The sequence below is a fragment of the Theobroma cacao genome, chromosome 1, assembly GCF_000208745.1.
Source record: "Theobroma cacao cultivar B97-61/B2 chromosome 1, Criollo_cocoa_genome_V2, whole genome shotgun sequence".
Taxonomy (NCBI): Eukaryota; Viridiplantae; Streptophyta; class Magnoliopsida; order Malvales; family Malvaceae; genus Theobroma; species Theobroma cacao.
Genome location: NC_030850.1, coordinates 2796860 through 2816052, shown reverse-complemented (window position 1 = coordinate 2816052; position 19193 = coordinate 2796860). Strand labels below are relative to the sequence as shown.

Below are 19193 nucleotides of genomic sequence, written 5' to 3'. Positions count from 1 at the left end.
TTTATTTATTATCAAAATTAAAAAAAAAATGAAATACCATCCATAACTAGAAAATAGAAAAAATGAAAAAATAACATAAAAAAATTGGTGGAAAAATATATGGTCCACGAAAAAAGCCGAGGCTAATTAACAAACCTAGACCGGGAACACTTTCCGGCTTATGCACGTCCCGCCCTTCAAAGGCTGACTAAGCTGCCGAACCCCAAAATCTACTCTACGTTTTGCTATTTTCTAGTTTTAGATTAAACTCAAATCATTTAAATTTTTTTTTCTCTCTCAAAAAGCAATAGCGCTTTCAATTTCTTCTAACGATCTCTCCAACTTTCCTTTTTCTTTTTATTTTTTTCCTTTTAATGTTCGTGAGCTACACGCTTGTTTTCCAGTTTCCTCATCTATATTTAAAGCACGCGGGTTTCGAAGTGAGGAGTCATTAACGGATTGCATTTTCTAAAGAGTGAAGAGGCCAGGGAAGAGTGATAATGGAGACGGAAGCGAACGGGGCGAGTGAGAACGCGGGTCGGGTCATGGACGGACCGACGAACCCGATGGTCACTCCTCTTCTAACCGATCTTTATCAGTTCACCATGGCTTACGCTTATTGGAAAGCCGGCAAACACAACGACCGAGCCGTGTAACTCTCAACTTATTCTTTTTTAATTTCATTTCATTGTGAATAATTTTCTTTTCTTTTTCCTCGCTTTCTAATCTAATGCTCTGATTGGTTACCGAAGAATCGGATTGAAAAATAGAGCTTTGTTGCTAGTTAGTTAGTTGGTTAGTTAGTTACATTTTCTAGTTTTCAGTAGAATTTTTTATTTAATTTATTTATTATTTGAAGTTTAAGTTTATTTTAGTTACTGGAAAACATCAGGTTTCCGAAATTCGGAAAGTTAGTTATTCAACTGATTTCATTTAGTTACATGTTATTTTTCAGAAATGAAAAATGAAAAATGGGATGTTTTTCCATTGTGAAAGTCGAATGTTTTAAGTTTCGGCTGAACCTGTCGTTTTATAACATGCTTTCAGGTTCGATCTATATTTTCGGAAGAATCCATTTGGTGGTGAATTTACAGTGTTTGCTGGTTTGGAAGAATGCATAAAGCTCATTGCTAATTTCAAGTTAACTGAGGAAGAGATCTCCTTCATCCGTAAAAGCTTGCCTGGTTCATGTGAGGTAAAGCAAACTACTTTGGGGATGATTCAAGTGATAATAGTCTGGTTGTAGTTTGTTTCTTTTGTGAACCGTGCCTGTATATTGGATGGTTAACTTATTCGTTGTTTCTGCTAATGACAGGAGGGTTTTTTCAGTTATCTAAGAGAAATTGACTGTTCTGATGTCGAAGTGTATGCTATTTCAGAGGGAACAGTTGTTTTCCCAAAGGTACCCCTGCTTAGAGTTGAAGGGCCAGTCGCTGTGAGTACCATCTAACTAATGCTTTTGCCACATCAGTTTAGAACCAGTTTTCGGCTCCTTTGTTTTACATCTTAATTTTTCCTGGTATCTAAATTTTTCGTTTTAGGTGGTTCAATTGCTGGAGACTCCAGTTCTGAATCTTGTAAATTTTGCATCCTTAGTGGCTACAAACGCTGCTAGACATAGACTTGTTGCTGGAAACTCTAAAATGTTGCTTGAGTTTGGGCTTCGACGGGCTCAGGTTAATGAATTTTTTTTTTTGTTTTCTTATTTGAAGTGTTAATATTTGAGTTTCTCTCTGTGAAAGATTTCCATTCATGTTAATTGCAGGGACCTGATGGCGCTATAGGGGCTTCAAAGTATTGCTATATGGGAGGTTTTGATGCTACAAGGTGATTTGCTGAAATATTTGTAGCCTTTAGTACGCTGGTTTTGTGGTTTCGTATATCAAGTTTCTCAAGTGATGGAATGAAGTAAAGTTAATATTTGTTCTGTATTTGTGCATGATCTGGTAGCTATTCAGAGCTTATGTTCCTTTTTTAAATCTTCACTGATGTAGATTCTTGATCTAAGCTAATGTTTTGTTTGGTTTGTTTCTGTTTTTATGCCTTGTATTTTCAGCAATGTTGCAGCAGGGAGGTTATTCGGGATACCTCTTCGTGGGACACATTCCCATGCTTTTGTTAGCTCATTTATGGTCAGTATTTTGCGGGAAATTTTAAGATCTATAGCAATTAACTTAAGATTTTAATGCATAGTTTCTGCATGTATGCTCACTACTGGCATGTACTATAGTTTATACCAGTATGATAGTCTATAAATTTGTTTCTGTTGATTACATTAATGGCATATTAATAAATGTGAGGTCATACCTATGTATATATGTATGAAATGGATGAAGTGACTGCAAGATTTGAGTGGCAGTTAAAGTTTTTATCTGTATATAGCTTTTAATGACTAGTAGTTATTAGTTTCCAATAATGTGCTTGGTGTTTATATCTAAATTGGTATTTGATTGACACTTTTTTTTGTTGGTGGTTTCTGGTCTCTTTTGTGAATATGGTCCATGCAACATAAAATGAACTGTTTGGAGACTGGGTTGGATTTGACACTGATAAATTGCTTACTATTTTCTATCGGTTTTCTGTCCCCAAATCTCTTGACCATTGTCTTATGGGTTATCATTTCATGCATCGCATATTATGATGTCTTGATTGTAGTTTAATGTGCTTCTTTGAAAATGAGGTTGTTCAATTTCTAATTTGCAGAGCCCTGATGAGATCCTAGACAGATCCCTGTGTAGCTCTGATGGTTCAAGTACTTGTGAGGACTTTGTCAGTCTTGTTCAGTCATGGTTAAGCAAAATACAGGTGTTGTGAATGGTCCTTTAACTTCTTCTTAAAATATTTTTATGTATTTTCCATGTCTAGCTAGAGATGACTAGGCTACCCTTTTATTTTTGTCAAATGTTAACCAAAACCCAACTATGCTTCATGAGCAAGTTCATCAAAATTTTGTATTAGAAGCATACATTTTTTTTCTCACAAGAATCCCAGTGGCTCACAATTGCAATATATCAGATCCAAAAGCCCACAACCTCAAAACCCATTAAAAAAACAAAGGTTCATAATAGAAAGTGCAAAGCATTTATTGCAGCATTTAGTTCTCAAATTCCAAAGTGCATCCATATATATAGATAGATTTGAAAGGTGCTTCAATTTTTGCCTTTATGTCGATACTCTAGAAATCGGTGGGAGGAATGGCAGACTAAATGTTTATTCCTTTGAAACTCTTTAGAGTATAATATATAACGAATTTGGTTGAGAGAGAGATCAATGTTTTTTGTTTCCTGTTCTCTTCTCTGTAATATTGCTGCTAGTTGATTGCTTGTTGCTTCACCTGCCTTAAGTTATCTCATTGGTGCATACTTTTGTAGTGGTCAAAACCACTGAGTGGCATTTTTGGTGAGACCAATCAGAGTGAATTAGCAGCTTTCATGTCATATGCCTTGGCGTTCCCGAACAACTTTCTTGCTCTTGTAGATACATATGATGTAAGTGCACCTTCCATGAATTTTAGCTTTAAGTCAAATTTGATGTAGTCTAGTTTGTCTTAACATATATCAGCACTAAAATTTCTGTTTCTACATCCATTTTACCAGGTAATGCGGAGTGGAGTCCCCAACTTTTGTGCAGTTGCTTTGGCACTTCGTGACTTGGGGTATGTCTCAAAGGCTTATACATATAGAAGTTTCTTTTCCTATAAGAACAATTCCTCCCTTGCAGAAAATTGGGTTATAATAATTCCTGTTTTCTCCCATTGGTTATTTTATCTGTGCCTATGTTCAGTTTATTAATTTTTTGTCAATTGTTCTGATGCCTTTCAAACACGAATTTACATTGTCAAGCTGAATGATTGTATCAGTTGTATTCTTTGTCTGATGGGTAGAGAGAAATTGAATTTACGTTTTGACTTCTTGTTTATGCAGGTACAAAGCAGTTGGCATTAGACTGGACTCTGGTGATCTAGCATACTTATCTAGCGAAGCCCGCAAGATCTTTCATACAATTGAGAAAGAATTTGGGGTTCCTGGTTTTGGAAAGATGAGCATTACTGCTAGTAATGATTTGAATGAGGAAACTTTGGACGCACTAAACAAGCAGGTAGTCCAGCTAAACTAAAGTTTTTTTGAATAATTTACTTGACTCCTTAAGGGCCTGTATCAGGATGACAGTGCCCCCAATATGGTGCATGATTTACTCTTGTACACATCAACTCATGAGGGATCAAACCTTTTTCTCTGTAGGGTCACGAGGTGGATTGTTTTGGGATAGGAACCTATCTGGTCACTTGCTATGCTCAAGCAGCTTTAGGTTGTGTTTTCAAGCTTGTTGAGATCAATAATCAGCCACGCATCAAGCTGTCGGAGGATGTGTCTAAGGTTTGACCTGGCTGCCAAGAAGTTTCAGCAGCTTGCTTTCTTGTCATAATGCATTTCCTTATCTCTTCTCTCATCTTCTTTTATTTATTTATATTTTTGAATGCTAGGTCTCTATACCATGCAAGAAACGATGTTACAGATTATATGGCAAGGAAGGATATTCCCTGGTGGACATAATGACAGGGGAAAATGAACCATGTCCAAAGGTATTAACTTATAGTTCACATAACTCTTCTTGTGTAGGCTGCAAAGCTTTTCAGTGATTCGTTACCAACATTCTCATCCTTTTTCATTTGTAGTATCATAAGATGTGTAGTTAAGAGCATATGAACAGAGAGATTTTTGCTGCCAGTTTTGGATTTAGTTTTAACTTTAGAAACCTGAGAATTCAACATAGAAAGATACTGTGAGTTTTTGTTCTTTTTACTTAAATACATGCTTAAGTTATTGACTTCATAGTGTACTTGTGGGATATAAAAAATTGATCATTAAAGCTACTGGTTCATTCATTTTGATTCCGACCTAATCTTCTTTGACATTTCTCTGTTATGTCACCTCCCATTAGTAGCGGTATGCACCACAACAATATTGACTTAAATCCATGGATGATTAGGTCTAATGACCTCATTTTCTCTATTTTCAAATTTGCAGGTGGGAGAACGTATTCTATGCCGTCACCCTTTTAATGAATCCAAAAGAGCATATGTGGTACCACAGCGTGTGGAAATGCTTCTGAAGTGTTACTGGCATGGGAAGTCAGGTAGGAACTAAGAATAATCCATTTTTTAATTAATCACCATGGAAGAGTATAATTCAACTCCTATCAAGGAGCTGAACCAATTAATTCAGTAGTCTCAAACCTCTGCTGAACATGAAGAATCCATTTGAAACAGTATATCTCTGTTGCCTTGCCACGTTAAATATTGAATCACTTCCAGTCTTAGGCTCCATATTTAGGATTGAATTTGAGTAATTTACTGTTGAACATAAGAGAGGCCTGTCAGCAATATGTTTATTCACATTTCCTGAAATAAACTTTTTATCCCCTCTTGAAGATAAAGTTAGAGAAGAGTTACCAGCTCTCAAGGACATTAGGGACCATTGCATCAAACAGCTTGAGCAAATGAGGCCTGATCACATCAGGAGATTAAACCCGACACCATACAAGGTATTGCAGGCTAACCTTCTTCCAGATATTCCTTTTATTTTTTGTGGGGGGTCAACCTTGTTGCTGGTATAAAAGTATTTTCTTAACACCAAACAGGTGAGTGTAAGTGCAAAACTGTATGATTTCATCCACTTCCTGTGGCTCAACGAGGCGCCTGTCGGGGAGCTGCAGTGAGAACCGGAGATAATTGACATGGGAAAGTGTACAAATTGCAAGAAACAAGTAATGATTCCAATGGAGTTGGAGGAGCTTCTTCAGTCTTTAATGCATCAGATTGTTGTCTACCTTTAACCCTAATAATCCATTGTTTTTCTCTATGCTTAATAAAATGAATAATTGATCTTTCTCCCTCCAAGGTCTCGTTTAAATTTGATTATCTTTTGGATTTGGTCATTGAAGCTGAGGTATTCTGTGGGCCGAGTTTAGATGGCTTAGGCCGACCTTAAGTTGGACCCAAAATCCACCTGCAGGCCCAACTTGACCCATGACCAGCTCTTGATCAGCACCCAAATAAGTGAAATTTACAAAAATAAAAAATAGGACTTAGTTTTGCCACTTACATTTCGTCAGCCGATGATCCCTAGGTTCATAAATATGTACGGGCAGAATTAGAATAATAAAAAAAGAACCTAGACGTGATTCAAACTGCGATAATGAGGTCAATCATCCGCACCCAACCAAAGGCACATCGGTCTCGAATTCTTTGAACTGTAGATGCAGCCAAATCAACCAGTGGCCGAACTTTGGCTAACTCTTTCTCTAGCGGTATCCTCGCACTGGTCTCCATCTGCAACAACACCAAGATCAATCAGTTCAATACCGATCACGACAACAACAGCTTTTCACTGTTGGCCAATTTATAACAATAAATAAAACAGCAAAATATAAAAACCTTTTCTATGCAGCTTGTGGTATCCAAGAGATGACAGAAATATGAAAGTTGCTTGTATAGATCTGCTTCAGTGTACTATATAAGAGGAAAAATTACTCAGGTAAATAACAAATATGCTAGAAGAAGAATAAAAATGCATTAGGTTCGGAGAGATCGTCATGAAACCTTTCTCACAAGACGCCCGTTGCAGCGGGGATAGTTTGGACAAACTGTTCCTTTCTCAGAATCACCAACCAACTGCAGGTTCAGACTTCGAGTTGTGTGCTTGCAAGTTTCATCGTCACACTGAAAGCAAAAGTGAAAACGTTATCAGATTTAATAATTGCTAATAAACCCAAGCTTTTTAAGTTGTATACCAAGTATTTTGCAAGAGACAGATTACCATCATTAAGCCCTTGTAGTACCTTGAAATAAACCCATCCACTTGCCTTTTGACCTAACAGACAGGGCAAAGCACACATCTTAGCATATATACCGAATTTAAGTAGATTACCTCTACTATCAATATTTGCAAGTAATATTGAATTTTCAAACAACGGTTTACATGCACAAACAGACAGGCAAAGGCCTTTAAAGGAGATGGCAAATATACTTTGATTAGAGAATCATAGGCCATTTTAGCACTACATGGTTATCAAAAGGGGGAAGAAAAACTTTATAAATACCTGGTTTGCTATCATTCCAGGAGATATTCTACCGAGATCACCTTCGGCAGGACATTTAGGGCAGCGCAGCTTGAGCCAAAAATTGCAGGTAGATTCCTCTTGTTGCAGCTTTGTTGGCTTCTCACCAGTTAACATACAAACGGAACTAAATACAGCAGGGCAGTCAAAAGTACCTGAACAGCTTGGACATGACAAGGTCAATGGCTCACAACCCTGATATCTGCAACACAATCCACCACATGCCTTAACACCCTTTCTTTTCATGGGAGAAATGCATCGATTATGTTCATATAGCCTAGTACTTGGACACAATAAAATAGTTACCTCTCATTATCATCTACAGCAAACAAGAACGAACTAACTGGGTTATTGCTGACTGCTTCACTTGATTTACTTTGAAACTGGAAGAAAACAATAAATAAGAACATTATTGGTAGAGTAAGCGTATGCAAGAAAGAACATAGATTTACATTCAAATCCAGACTGGCCTGAAGGTATTACCTTGGATGGGTCAAGTCCTAAACAATCAGCCAACCGCTCTGGGCTTGTTCCTTGAATTGAAGCACATAAACGGGATACCACTGGATGGATCTGCTGTGACAAGTAGTAATCAATGTCGATCATCCATTTCCCCTCATCTTTTATCAACTCATCAGGATGCCTGGCACGAAGAGCAATCCCTGCCGAATTACTCAAACTAGTCCCCTATCCCAAAAATGACAGAAGAAAATGGAAAAAACAAAACTCAGATTGAGATGAATATAACATCAAAGTGTGAAGGTATCCTGTGCTCAAAGTTCAGATGTGATTTTATAAAAAAAAAGTTCAGTGATAAAGATACCTGTTCACAGCAAATTATGTATGGAATTGTATCACCAGCTGAGCAACCAGTAGAATAACCACTTTGCTTCAATCTCAGAGCCACCTAGAAATCAGTTCAAGCAATATCAGTGGAATGGGATACATAAATAGTAGGTCAAATCACATAAGATAAAGCTATAAAGCATGCAAGACCAACTACTGGCAATTGAAATCACCTGAACGTGCGGTTGATTTTTGGCATCAGGATAGGCTTCAGGTGGTTTAGTCAATGTTTTTGTGATGATGTATTTCTCAAGTGCTACTTGTCCATTCCTCATTTCTTCCTGTGACTGTTAAACATACAATGTTGATAGTCAGCAACTTCTCCATTACAAGCAGAGCAAGTCAATCATATAATTGCAGAATAAGTGTGCAATTTCTTTCACCTTCCAAAGTTCAGATGCACTAAAGCAAAAGCAGTAGCCCCTTGAAACCTTTGTATTGGTGAAAGATCCCTAGGGGCTAAGACTTTCTACCCATTTCCAAATCCAACCAAAAGAACAGCATAGATGATGGTAATTACCTTCATGAGAGAGTTATGTATTGACTCAACAACATCCTCACAAGACCTGTGAACATACAAGCCAAAGTGACGGCATAGCTCAGTAACCCAGTTCTGATTAGTGCCTGGACTTCCAGCTTGATATAAAATAAAGATGACAAGTTAAAATATAGAAACAGTAAAATATTACATACCCTCCAGACAAGATTTGACCAAGGCAGAAATCTCCCAATTCCTTAGACAGTAAGCTCCAGTCACGACGAACCATATCAAGACCTTTGCGTTCAATAACCTGAACCAAAAAGGTTATATCTCCAATCTTTTTGAGAGCCACATTAGTTAGAGAAATGTATTCAAAATTACCTCATATGGTGTCCCATCCTTGAACTGCACCTTTACAGCTGCATACTTTTTCTTCTTCAGAAGCAGCATTCTCTTGTACAGACCGTCAAGATCAATTTCTAGACACTTATACCTTTTATTTACCTAGACACAAGAGGAGGAGAAGTTACATCTTGCAGAGTAACACAAAACAAAAGTTGAAAACAAAAGAGAAAAGAACAACAATGATTACTCTAGCAGTGCCCATGCTGGCAGATTAAACCAGCTGTGTAGTGTATGTCAATTCTCACTAAAGACCTCAACATAAATCTAAACCTTTCGAAAGGAGCAATGCGAAATTTTGAATGAGGCCACCATCAAATTATAAAGGAAAGAAAAGGACAATAGGATGTTTTCCAAGAGAGTAATAATTGGGAATCAGTTGGACTTTGCTCTTATCTATTATAGTTTTTGGTTACAAATGAGCCCTTGTAGCAAATTTTGATAATCAAACTTCGAGCCCTAGACACCTTATTTGCATCATGTTACAACTGCAGCACATTAAAACTGGAGCTCTTATGAATTTAATCTATTTTAGTATGCAAGAGGTAGCCACACAAAAGTATTTGAACTACAAGATTCATAGACAATATTCTCCAATGAAAGTAAAGCACATTATGAGAAACTGACCTCTTGGATGACTTTTCCTGCAATTGTTTTTGCTTTTGCAATATCATCTAGTCCGCTGTAAACCATTATTGAATCGGTGTCTCCATAAATTACCTGCCACATGCAAAATTACTCATCTTTAGGAGCTTAATACATTGGATATGATATCAGTCCATTCTATTCAAAAGCTCCTAAATATCGGCACATAAGAGAATACCTCCAAGTTTAAATTATTCTGAACAAGATCAACAGTGCTTTGAAGAATCTCCCTTCCCTGCACAACAGCAATGTAACTTGGCTCATATCACAAGGAAATAAACAATATAAAAGCCAGCATCATTCTAATTTTAAAACATGGATCTTCACATTTCTGCATATGCTACATGCATCTCTCTTACTTGTTGTGTAATAAGCTCTGCAAGAGGCTTTGCGTAAAATCTCGAATTAGAAAACCCAAGGCATCCATACATACTGCAGGGCAAATATTATCAGGTCATATACAAGAGTGGTACTATCAAACTACAAACAAGAATTGTCAGTAAAACATCACAAGAAGCAAAACTGAAAGTTCCAACTACAGCAAAATAGGCTTTTGGCAATAAAATAATAAAGACTTTGAATCCAACTAAAGGATCGTGAAGTTTAAGAATGAGATGGTCACCACTATTTCATTATTCAAACAAATGAACCCAAAAGCAATAGGAATACTAACTCATATACACACAAACCTATTTGCAGTGAGCTTGAGTGCCTGCTGCTGAATATCAAGTTGCTGGACCTTAATACCAGATGCATTTTTCATCCATGACTTTACCATTCTCCTTCTCTGAACCAAATTTTTCAGCAACTACAAAAGGGTATGTAAAACAAATTATCTACCTAAATTTATGTATGAAGAATTGGAAGTAAATAAACAGTGCACCACACACATCCTTTAGAGAAAAGTTTCATATGTAAAGGAGCCAATGGAACTTCAAACAGTGATCATACACAGATTTTAATAAGTTTAAGACACCATTTCACAATTTCTTTTTCCTGATTTAATTCATCACTAAAACAGTAACTAGTTCCAACTAATCTAATAATCTCGCACTCATGATTTATAAAAGCCTTTTCTACTTGCAAATTTTCAAAACAATAAATTATTACTTCTCCAAACTCCTTCCCTCGCAGGTTCTGTATTGTCTTTTCAAGATACCCAAAAAAAAAAAACCTCCTTCCATTTTGGCTTCTCTCAAAATTTTGTCCATTAGTAAAAATGGATGATAGATATGCATTACATGTTGATTTCTCTGCTGTGTCCTTTTATTACAAACTATCACAAAACACAAAATGCAGTCAAGAACAAAAGGTTAAGACTATCATGTAAAGGCAATTAAACTTAGAGCATTTCTAAAGGGGATTACACCTTGAGACTATAGGAGTGTTTACTTAAAGCAGAGTTTTACAGACAAATAGAAGACAAATAAAGATGCAGAGTATGAATTTAAGTTTCAAAAACAATTTTCTGAATTCTATTTTTCAAATGTAATTAGCAAAAAAGGATTCATGATATCTTTACCTCAGGTAGAACTCCAGTTGTTTTACTAGATGGCAAACGAGGAACTGATCCATCTGGAAACCTTTCAACTGTTGTGAAGCATATATTGTATTCCTGTAAAATCAGATTAGATGCTAGCACTCATTAAAAGACTATATGCAAGCACATATCACCATTACCTTGAAAAACAGCAAAATGAGAGTAAAATTCAAATCAGAATATTAATAGAAAGAGATATCAAGGGACTTGTGAAAACATTATTAACCTGAATAATGGAAGGGTAGAGACTGTTGAAATCCAGGAGCAACACATACTTGTCATATAGACCTCTTTTTGGCTCCAAAACTAATCCACCAGCATACGCAGGACCTTTTTTCCCTTTTCCGCGGTCATTGTGAGTTTCATCAAAATTCACATCATTGTTATCCACCTCATCTACATTTCCCTCCCCAACCCCGTCATTTATTCTCTTTTTTGTAACTTTTGTTTCCTTTGTGTAAGATGAAGACTTGTCTGGGACAATGTACTTTTTTGCATGAAATGCATGCAATAAAAGATACTCTACTCTTTGTGCCCTAGCACCCTGAAAAGGAACATGCACTCATATGTCAAGTCCATGAACAGGTATTGAGACAAATGAATGTGGAGAACCAAGCAGAACTCACCTGGAGAGTCTTTCCCCAAAGATTACCACTGATATTGGTCAGCTGGCGAGTAAGGGGAAGAACACTCAGATGAAACATGAGTTCCATAGATAACCATGCATCAGTCTCACCATATTCAATCTGAACACATCACAAATATAATTAAAAGCATTACATCCTGTACCAGTGAATATTTCTCAGTTGTAAGAATTATAATGCTTAAGTTCCAATAATATGGTCCACCATAATATGTTACAATGCACAAATAATCATTGAAACCAGTAAAAGCTCTTAGCCAGGAAGATGCAAGTTATTATTTCATTTGCAATGCATTAAATCATGGCGAGAAAACATTGATCAATCATCATGCAGCTGCGTTTCTTATTGCATGTTTAGCAATGTTCTTTGTACGCATGAATGTCATCTAATCAAAATGTAATCAAACATTATAAAAAAAAAATCTCCAAATCATAGTACCAGACATGGTATTCAGAACCTACAAGTTCCATGAGCAATTCAGATGTTTGGAACATTCTGGGAATATCGTGTGGAGCAATCTCCTTGCGGTCTTTGTTTAGCTGAGTCTTTGACAGTTGTGTCAAAGAATAGCTAACCTGAGAACCAAAATTGCATGTTTAATAAGCAAAGGTTGCCACAAGCACAGTTCACACACTGCATTGAGGGCATAATGCACCAATTGAAATACCTCTTTTAACAAGTCACGGGAACACAAATATGTATCACATAAAAGACGACCAGCAATGCATGACATGATCCCTTGGCTTGCTCCAGACCCGAAGATGGTGCTTCCTTTTGTTAACTTGGGCATCATAGAACGCTTCAGACGGCCAATTTTGGACCACATACTGCTTGGTACTTTGCAAGCCTGCATAAAAGCAATTTATTAGCACAATCAGGTTAGAGGCAACTCATTATATGGACATCTGTTAGGCACAGAGGCAGCTTACACTTGAAGAAGATGAGGATATAAATCAAAGAACTAAATACCCTTATTGCCATCTAAACATTTGATAATGCAGGAAGGCTAACTATAACATCAAGAAAATGAAATTTAATGGCGGCTTAAAATGAATTGTATATAAGAGAAACTTTAATGTGTATATTGACATATTGATTAATAGTGATCCAATATCACCAACTAGATTGCATTAGTTATGCAAATCAGCAAATGCATTAAGCTATGAATTGAATGCCAACTTCTTGCTTTGATACACAAAAGGGGCAGCAGATTGTCGCCTGCTACCAGCCTGCCAATAATCTTTTGTCAGCAGCTGAGGATGTAAATCAAGAGTAGCCTACAAATACTCTTAGAGTAAAGCACTTTGAGGAGATCCCCCACCTGGGCTCTGTGCAGGAGAACATCCAGGTCAAACCCAGATATATTATGTCCGACAAGAACATCACTGTCCAACTTGTATAACTCAATCATCAGCCGATTTAATAAAGCTCTTTCACTGCAACATAGTGTGGAAAGATACTTCAACAACAGCCACTAAAATATAAATATTCAAGGTTAAAATCATGTTAGAGGCAACATCAAAAAGTTTGATGGTAGACACCATATAACTTACCTGCTTTCAGAGACTAAAACATTTGATCCAGCTTTCGAGTTTTTATCTGTCACCTCTTTGGTAAACCCCATTGGAAAAATGCCTCCATCAAGTTTGCGGACAACAGTAAAGTGGCTGAGGAGACCAGGCTTCTTCCATTCTGAAGCCAACATAGGAGTGTCTATCTGCAAGCCCAAACAGCACATAATATATTATTCTAGGTCAAAACAGCAACTTGTGTGAGCTAAATCTAAACCAACATATACCATGCTTGAGCTAATATTACAGAACTTTGAGTATATCAACGATAGCATACTATTGCAACTTGGAATCGAGAAGGTTTCTTAAAAGGAATGTGGAATTAAAGCCTATAAATATCAAGCAGCGTATATATAGTGCCTAAACAACTGACCAGCCTGAAAGTAGGTTGAATTATGCAAGCTATCATCTAAACACTGTGAATCAATTATTAAAGCAAACAAGATGATTTCTTAAAAGGAATGTGGAATTAAAGCCTATAAATATCAAGCTGCATATATATAGGTGCCTAAACAACCGACCAGCCTGAAAGTATGTTGAATTATGACTGTGAATCAATTATTAAAGCATCTAAAAGACTCAGCTAAGCTTAAAAATGCAGTAATTCTTCTAAGTTCCATATACCTCCATAATATGTAGGAAGCAATGTTTGTTGTTATATCTATTTCAGAAATAAAATTGCAAGCAGCTTACCGGACTTGGGAAGAAAATGGGCTAAATTACATGAACAAAGACTATTTAAAAAAGATTCTTGACAAAACATGCCTAAATTCACTATGAAATAGCATATAGCCAGAAAAAGCCTCTTCAACTAACCTTAGCTCTGCGACAGCAGATAATGGATGCTGAGACTACTTCATTTATATTCAGCCTCCCGTTGATGATAGTCTTCAAATTTATAGCTGAAACAACAATAGGGGGAATTTCTGTCGTGCTCTTTGATGAAGATGAAATCCTAATATCTTTGGGCGAGTCAATAATAACCTCATACTTGCACCAGCTGATCTATCAGAGTTTAACCAAACTGTCAACATAAGAACTGGAAAAAACTATAAAGAATTGATAGAATCAGCTCAAATCACACAAGATTCGTAGGTTCAAGAACCTCACCCTCTGAGAAGCCGAACATGTAGAAAAATTTGAAACTGACAGCCAAGAAGGCCCCTTCACCTTCCTTTTAACAAGGAAAAGCTCCAATGCACTGCAAGTGATGATACCAGTCAGTAATCCTTTCATTTTTCTAGTAAAAAAACCAAATGTTATTACATTGTCTAATCCTCGAAAAAATATTTAGATTTAACAGAAACTCATCAAGAATGTCTTCTGCAAGAAAATCAAGTCAAATTTGATGCTATTAAATTTCATTGCCTGTCATAGACAAAAGAATAAGATTATTGCCAGCCAATCAATCTAGTTCATACCAAGTAATCAACTTGACTCAACATTTTCCCCATATGGCAAGTGAGAAAGGGCTTTGCAAACCTAAAAGCTAGAATAACGCTGCAACAATTGGGAAAATTTTCAAAAGGCTGATAACTCATAATACCGCATTAGAAAGTTAAGAATGCAAATCCTCCTCAAATGAAACCTCTACCAAATAGAAGCATTTATTTTCTAAGGGGCTTATATATGAATCTCTAGAAATCCAGGTTCATGCATTTTACACGGCATAGTACAACAAACCAGCTAATGATCATTTTAAAGATTTCAACAATTTCTGATTGAGAAGCACAGCATCCTGAACTTTAAAAGAGCTAAAGTGCACCAAGCAGCCTGGCATAATTTACCAAACACATGTGACAATAAAATTGGCAAATAACCTTTAACTGAAAAAGTGACATATTTGCATGCATCTATGTATGATCTTATGTATGTAACCCTGCTATCAACTGATAACTGGATGGGTGTGGTTGAGTTATGCAGTACCTTTAAATCTAAATCTTTGTATAGATATACAAACACACATGAATTAAAGATTTTAACAACAGTCGCAGGCAAAAGCGATTCAAAATTATTATACATTCTGCTGCAGTGTATCATTTTTTTCCTTTTAAAAGAAATGTTCAAACTACTTAAACCTGCTGCAAGTCCCATGCAAAGCACAGAACGTTTCTCCTTTCAGATCTGCTGGAAGTGGTGGATCCTGGAAAAATGAGGACGAAAAACAATTTTTAACATAAGGTAACAATCAACAATAGAAAAAGTAACTACTTTATCTATTAGTGACATTGGAATCATGGTTTATGGACAACTTAAAAAGAATGACATTTTAGACTCTAAACTCTATTAAATTAAACAATACATAATTTGCATGACAAAAAAATGTAAAAATAAACTCTAGAGTGAAACCATGATTTTCAATTCACAGCTCTAGTGATTAACCTTGAATGGATAGTTAATCTTGAGCACATAATTCTCCCCAACAGGTATGTCAGATCTCTCGAAAGCATATCGCCTCTGAAATTTGATCATCAATTCAACAACCAAAGCAACAAGATGAATCAGAATAACGTGAGCAGAAAAGAGAAATAATAGACAAGAGTAAGCAGGACATAATCAAATCAGAAGAGTCAGATTGATTAAATTGGCAAACCTTAACCGGGGCCATGGTAAAACTTGAAACATTAAGATTTAACAAGTGTTTTGCAACTTCATTCTTCAATCCTGATGCCACATCCTTGATGAACAAAATTGGAGTGAAGCATCAAGTACAATCCACAAAGGTAAAAACACCAAAAGAAAAAATGAAGATTAAAAACAACTTACATGAAGCTTTGTTCGGAAACCAGAAGAAGAAATCTTGGACTCTTCCCCATCTTTCTCAAGTTTCACCATCTCATCATTGTGAAATACAGAATTATTTGGGATTGCATAAACACATCTCTGCATGTTCTTTACAACGACACAGCAACTTTGGTATTCATTCCCAACTTTGACCTAAATTAAGTTAGCCATTTCAGACCAGCAATAGCATTTCTTAGATCATGATACAAATATAGAAAACAGCATTCACATCCAAATTTAAAGCAAAAACCAATCATAGCACCATGAAAGTTACTTCAAAGGAGCTACAATTAAATCATTAAGAATACCGATTACCTTCCCAAACAGATAAAGAGTACCCATATTAGCCCCATAAAACTCCTCGTGAGCATCAATTATGTAAAAAGGCAATGAACTATCCATGTCCAGCTCAAACTCCGACTGTCCTTCACCACTAAAGCCAGTGTTCCCTTCCACAGAACCACCCAGATTGCCATTCCCTTCACTCTTCACCGCCTTCCACCCCGCCATTGCACTCAAAGCCTCATCCTTCTTCTCCTCAGAAATTTTCGCATTCAACTTATGCACGCTTCCCTCCTTATCCTCCTTATCCTCCTTATCCTCCTTCTCCTCCTTCCTCTCCCCCACCACCTCCACCTTCATCTCAACCTCGGCCTCCACTTCCTTAACCTTGGTGTCATTAAATTCCAGAATTGCTCCTTCATTGTTCTCAGGATACTTATCCTCCTCGACAAATTCCTCCAAACCTTTATTTATCCTAACTAACTCATCTTCACTCCTAACGGGATGAACTACCGTGGAAACCACTTTGGAGGGCCGAACTGAAGCCAAATGACTGATTTGCCCTCGCCTACGGCGTTCCCTATCAGATTCATCAGGGGCAAACTGCTTGATCACATCATCAACGATGCTTTCGCATTTCACCTTATCAGTTTCTTTACCCTTCTTATTAAAAGCCGATGAAGTAAACATCGAAGAAACCCTCTGTTTCCCCATCATTGCCGCCGCCGCCGATAATGCGGCGCTACTTTTGCTTACTCTGTTACTATTGTTGTTGTTGTCCCTTTTTTCCTTTTTTTTCACCTTTTTTCCCCTCGAATATCTTTCGCCATCAGATTCGTCATCACCGGACGAAAGATAATGAGCCGGCTGACTCCATTCGTCTTCGCCACCATCGTCGAGGTAGCCGAAATCTCCGTTTGCCTCGTCGGCCTCGATGAAATCCGCGGCCTCTTTCCGGCGCTTGTTCAGGACCTCTTTGTACTGGTCGTTGTCCACATACTCGATGATCGGCTCATCGAGCTTCACGTAGGAAGCAGGTTCGGAGGCGGCAGAGCGACGCTCTCCCTGACGGAAGGCTTTCAGGCGTTCTAGGGCTTCCGCGCGCTTCTCTGCCTCTGCGCCTCGGCCTCGGCGACGACTGCCGTTGGCTGTTGGTTGATCTATTGGCTGATCGTCACCCATAGAATCCCAATTCTTCTTGTAGGTTCTGTTGGCTCAATTTCGATGGCTATGTTCACGATGATTGGGGTTGAAATGTGAAACGTCAAATTTTGTTAGGGATTTATGTAAATGGCGGGAATATTTTCGGCATTTGGCGCCAATTTTTTTTGTCTTTGTGTTTCCAATTGTGGATTGGGCTTGAACAAAATCTAAGGCTTGGGCCGATAGAGTTCAAGCCTTGGTTTCCCTCATTTTCTTCCTTAAAAGAAGAATGTCCCCACCAAATGAATCAAAAAACCGAAAAAGAAGGCCCACCAAAGTAACCATCTATTTTTACATTTAATGTTTATTAACATTAAATAAAGCAAAGAATATCTCAAAACAGAAAAGAAAAAAAATTGAAAAAAGACACAGCATAAAAGCAAAAGAAAGATTCTATGAAAGGGTATTTTTCGTTTTAATTTTTCAAGTAAAATAATGTATGATAAATTGAAAAAAAAATTCAACATTAAAATAACTAAGTATTGATTTTTTTTTATTTTAATTAAGCAAAACAAGGTATACCCGTGACACATCAGACTGCAAAACCTAACATAATCAAATAAGGCAAAAATACAATCATCTGCTAAATTTTCTTTTTTTTTTTTTTTCTTTTGCACCCAAAAAAAAGAATCAGAAAGTCAGGAACAAGAGAGGAACTTGATTAAATTAAATGATTGGGTGAGAAAATCTGATCGAACATTGTACAGACAAGATATCAAGCTGCATTGGTAGGATTCTATCAGTGGTACGGATAAGGTAAAGATCCAAGATTATGGCTCCAAATCCACCAACAACAACAACAACAACCACCACCACCACCATCTCCACCTTACAGCAGGAGAAAGAAGCAGGCAGATTCCTATTAAGTTTAATTACTGATGGGATGGGCGACAACTGAGGTAATTTTCATGACAACGCTAGTGTGTCCAAATTCTAACCACCAACACCACCGTCATTTCAGTCGGTATTAAATATTATTGCTGGACAGCAACCTGGCACTGCCGCTGTTGTCTGCATATGAAAGATGTTTTGGTTTTTTAAGATTCTGAAAACAGAGATAAATTCTTATAGATTACGAGAATTAAAGCTGAGTTATATGTTTCTGTAGTTGTCCCACACGAAACATACCTATAAGCCAGCTTTGTGTAGCATCGTTGGTCAATTCATAGTCGTTTAGGGTGATCGGAGTTAGTTCCGGTGAGATCGTTTTTTTCAGAGTACCGGTAATATTGTAAAGAGAGAAAGAGTACTACCAGGTAACTTGTACTGTGATAAAAACCCAACCCCCCCTCCCTCCCTCTCTCTTTCTGAGACAGAAAAGAGCCATTGCCTGGACTTGAACACAGTATTTGGCATGGAACAGTAGAAATCAAAGCCTTTCCATTAATAATACGCGGCATCTCTTGTTGTTGCAATAATATCTGAGCCAAATTATGGTAGACTACCGCATGCTTTCGATTTTAAATAATAAATCTTTTAACCTTTTCGAAGCAAGCACGTAGCTAGATATTTTATTGTTAGTAATTTAAATGAATATCTATTTACAAAATTATTGAAGAACGGTGTTGGAAATGTTAGCTCCCATGCTAAACATAAACCATGGAAGATAGCAGCTCGTTCTATCACAGGGGATGAGCGTTGACAGATGCAATGCACGGCACGTGCAACTTTGGAGTCACTTCTAACACGGGCAGTCA

The 19193-nt window shown here is 37.1% G+C and overlaps 2 protein-coding genes across 3 annotated transcripts; one reads left to right on the top strand and one right to left on the bottom strand.

Annotated features, from left to right (window-relative positions):
- Positions 159–5869, top strand: LOC18611154 (nicotinate phosphoribosyltransferase 2). Its single transcript, XM_007047241.2, has 15 exons — positions 159–631; positions 1027–1174; positions 1295–1414; positions 1521–1655; positions 1745–1806; positions 2036–2111; positions 2683–2784; positions 3351–3467; positions 3576–3634; positions 3903–4077; positions 4221–4355; positions 4463–4561; positions 5007–5115; positions 5411–5523; positions 5620–5869. Exons 1-15 carry the CDS (start codon positions 480–482, stop codon positions 5695–5697), a joined length of 1680 nt encoding a protein of 559 aa, XP_007047303.1. The 5' UTR covers positions 159–479; the 3' UTR covers positions 5698–5869.
- On the bottom strand, positions 5883–17538 carry LOC18611153 (DNA polymerase alpha catalytic subunit). Of its 2 annotated transcripts, none has more exons than XM_007047236.2 (30): positions 16327–17538; positions 15994–16164; positions 15821–15904; positions 15610–15684; positions 15306–15370; positions 14338–14428; positions 14044–14232; positions 13210–13373; positions 12978–13092; positions 12324–12503; positions 12118–12231; positions 11639–11758; positions 11239–11556; positions 10995–11087; positions 10162–10280; positions 9832–9904; positions 9651–9707; positions 9455–9547; positions 8807–8929; positions 8638–8735; positions 8465–8510; positions 8118–8231; positions 7922–8005; positions 7582–7785; positions 7405–7481; positions 7081–7300; positions 6798–6851; positions 6581–6700; positions 6416–6490; positions 5883–6310 (listed from the first exon to the last, which is right to left on the bottom strand). In XM_007047236.2, the coding sequence occupies exons 1-30, from the start codon at positions 17473–17475 to the stop codon at positions 6164–6166; spliced, it is 4632 nt and encodes a 1543-aa protein (XP_007047298.2). In that variant the 5' UTR covers positions 17476–17538; the 3' UTR covers positions 5883–6163. The 2 variants fall into 2 exon arrangements, 1 of the variants encoding a protein (XP_007047298.2); XR_001928534.1 differs by having other exon boundaries at positions 6211–6310; positions 6820–6851.

Bases quoted from the DNA above. Each gene is read 5' to 3' on its own strand.
- LOC18611154 (XM_007047241.2), top strand. From the start codon at position 480: ATGGAGACGGAAGCGAACGGGGCGAGTGAGAACGCGGGTCGGGTCATG. The intron at 3,468-3,575 runs GTAAGTGCACCT...CCATTTTACCAG, and splicing joins CTCTTGTAGATACATATGAT to GTAATGCGGAGTGGAGTCCC. The intron at 4,562-5,006 runs GTATTAACTTAT...TCAAATTTGCAG, and splicing joins AAAATGAACCATGTCCAAAG to GTGGGAGAACGTATTCTATG.
- LOC18611153 (XM_007047236.2), bottom strand. From the start codon at position 17,475: ATGGGTGACGATCAGCCAATAGATCAACCAACAGCCAACGGCAGTCGT. The intron at 13,093-13,209 runs GTAAGTTATATG...ACTATGTTGCAG, and splicing joins GTTTTAGTCTCTGAAAGCAG to TGAAAGAGCTTTATTAAATC. The intron at 6,701-6,797 runs GTAATCTGTCTC...TTTTGCTTTCAG, and splicing joins ACTACAAGGGCTTAATGATG to TGTGACGATGAAACTTGCAA.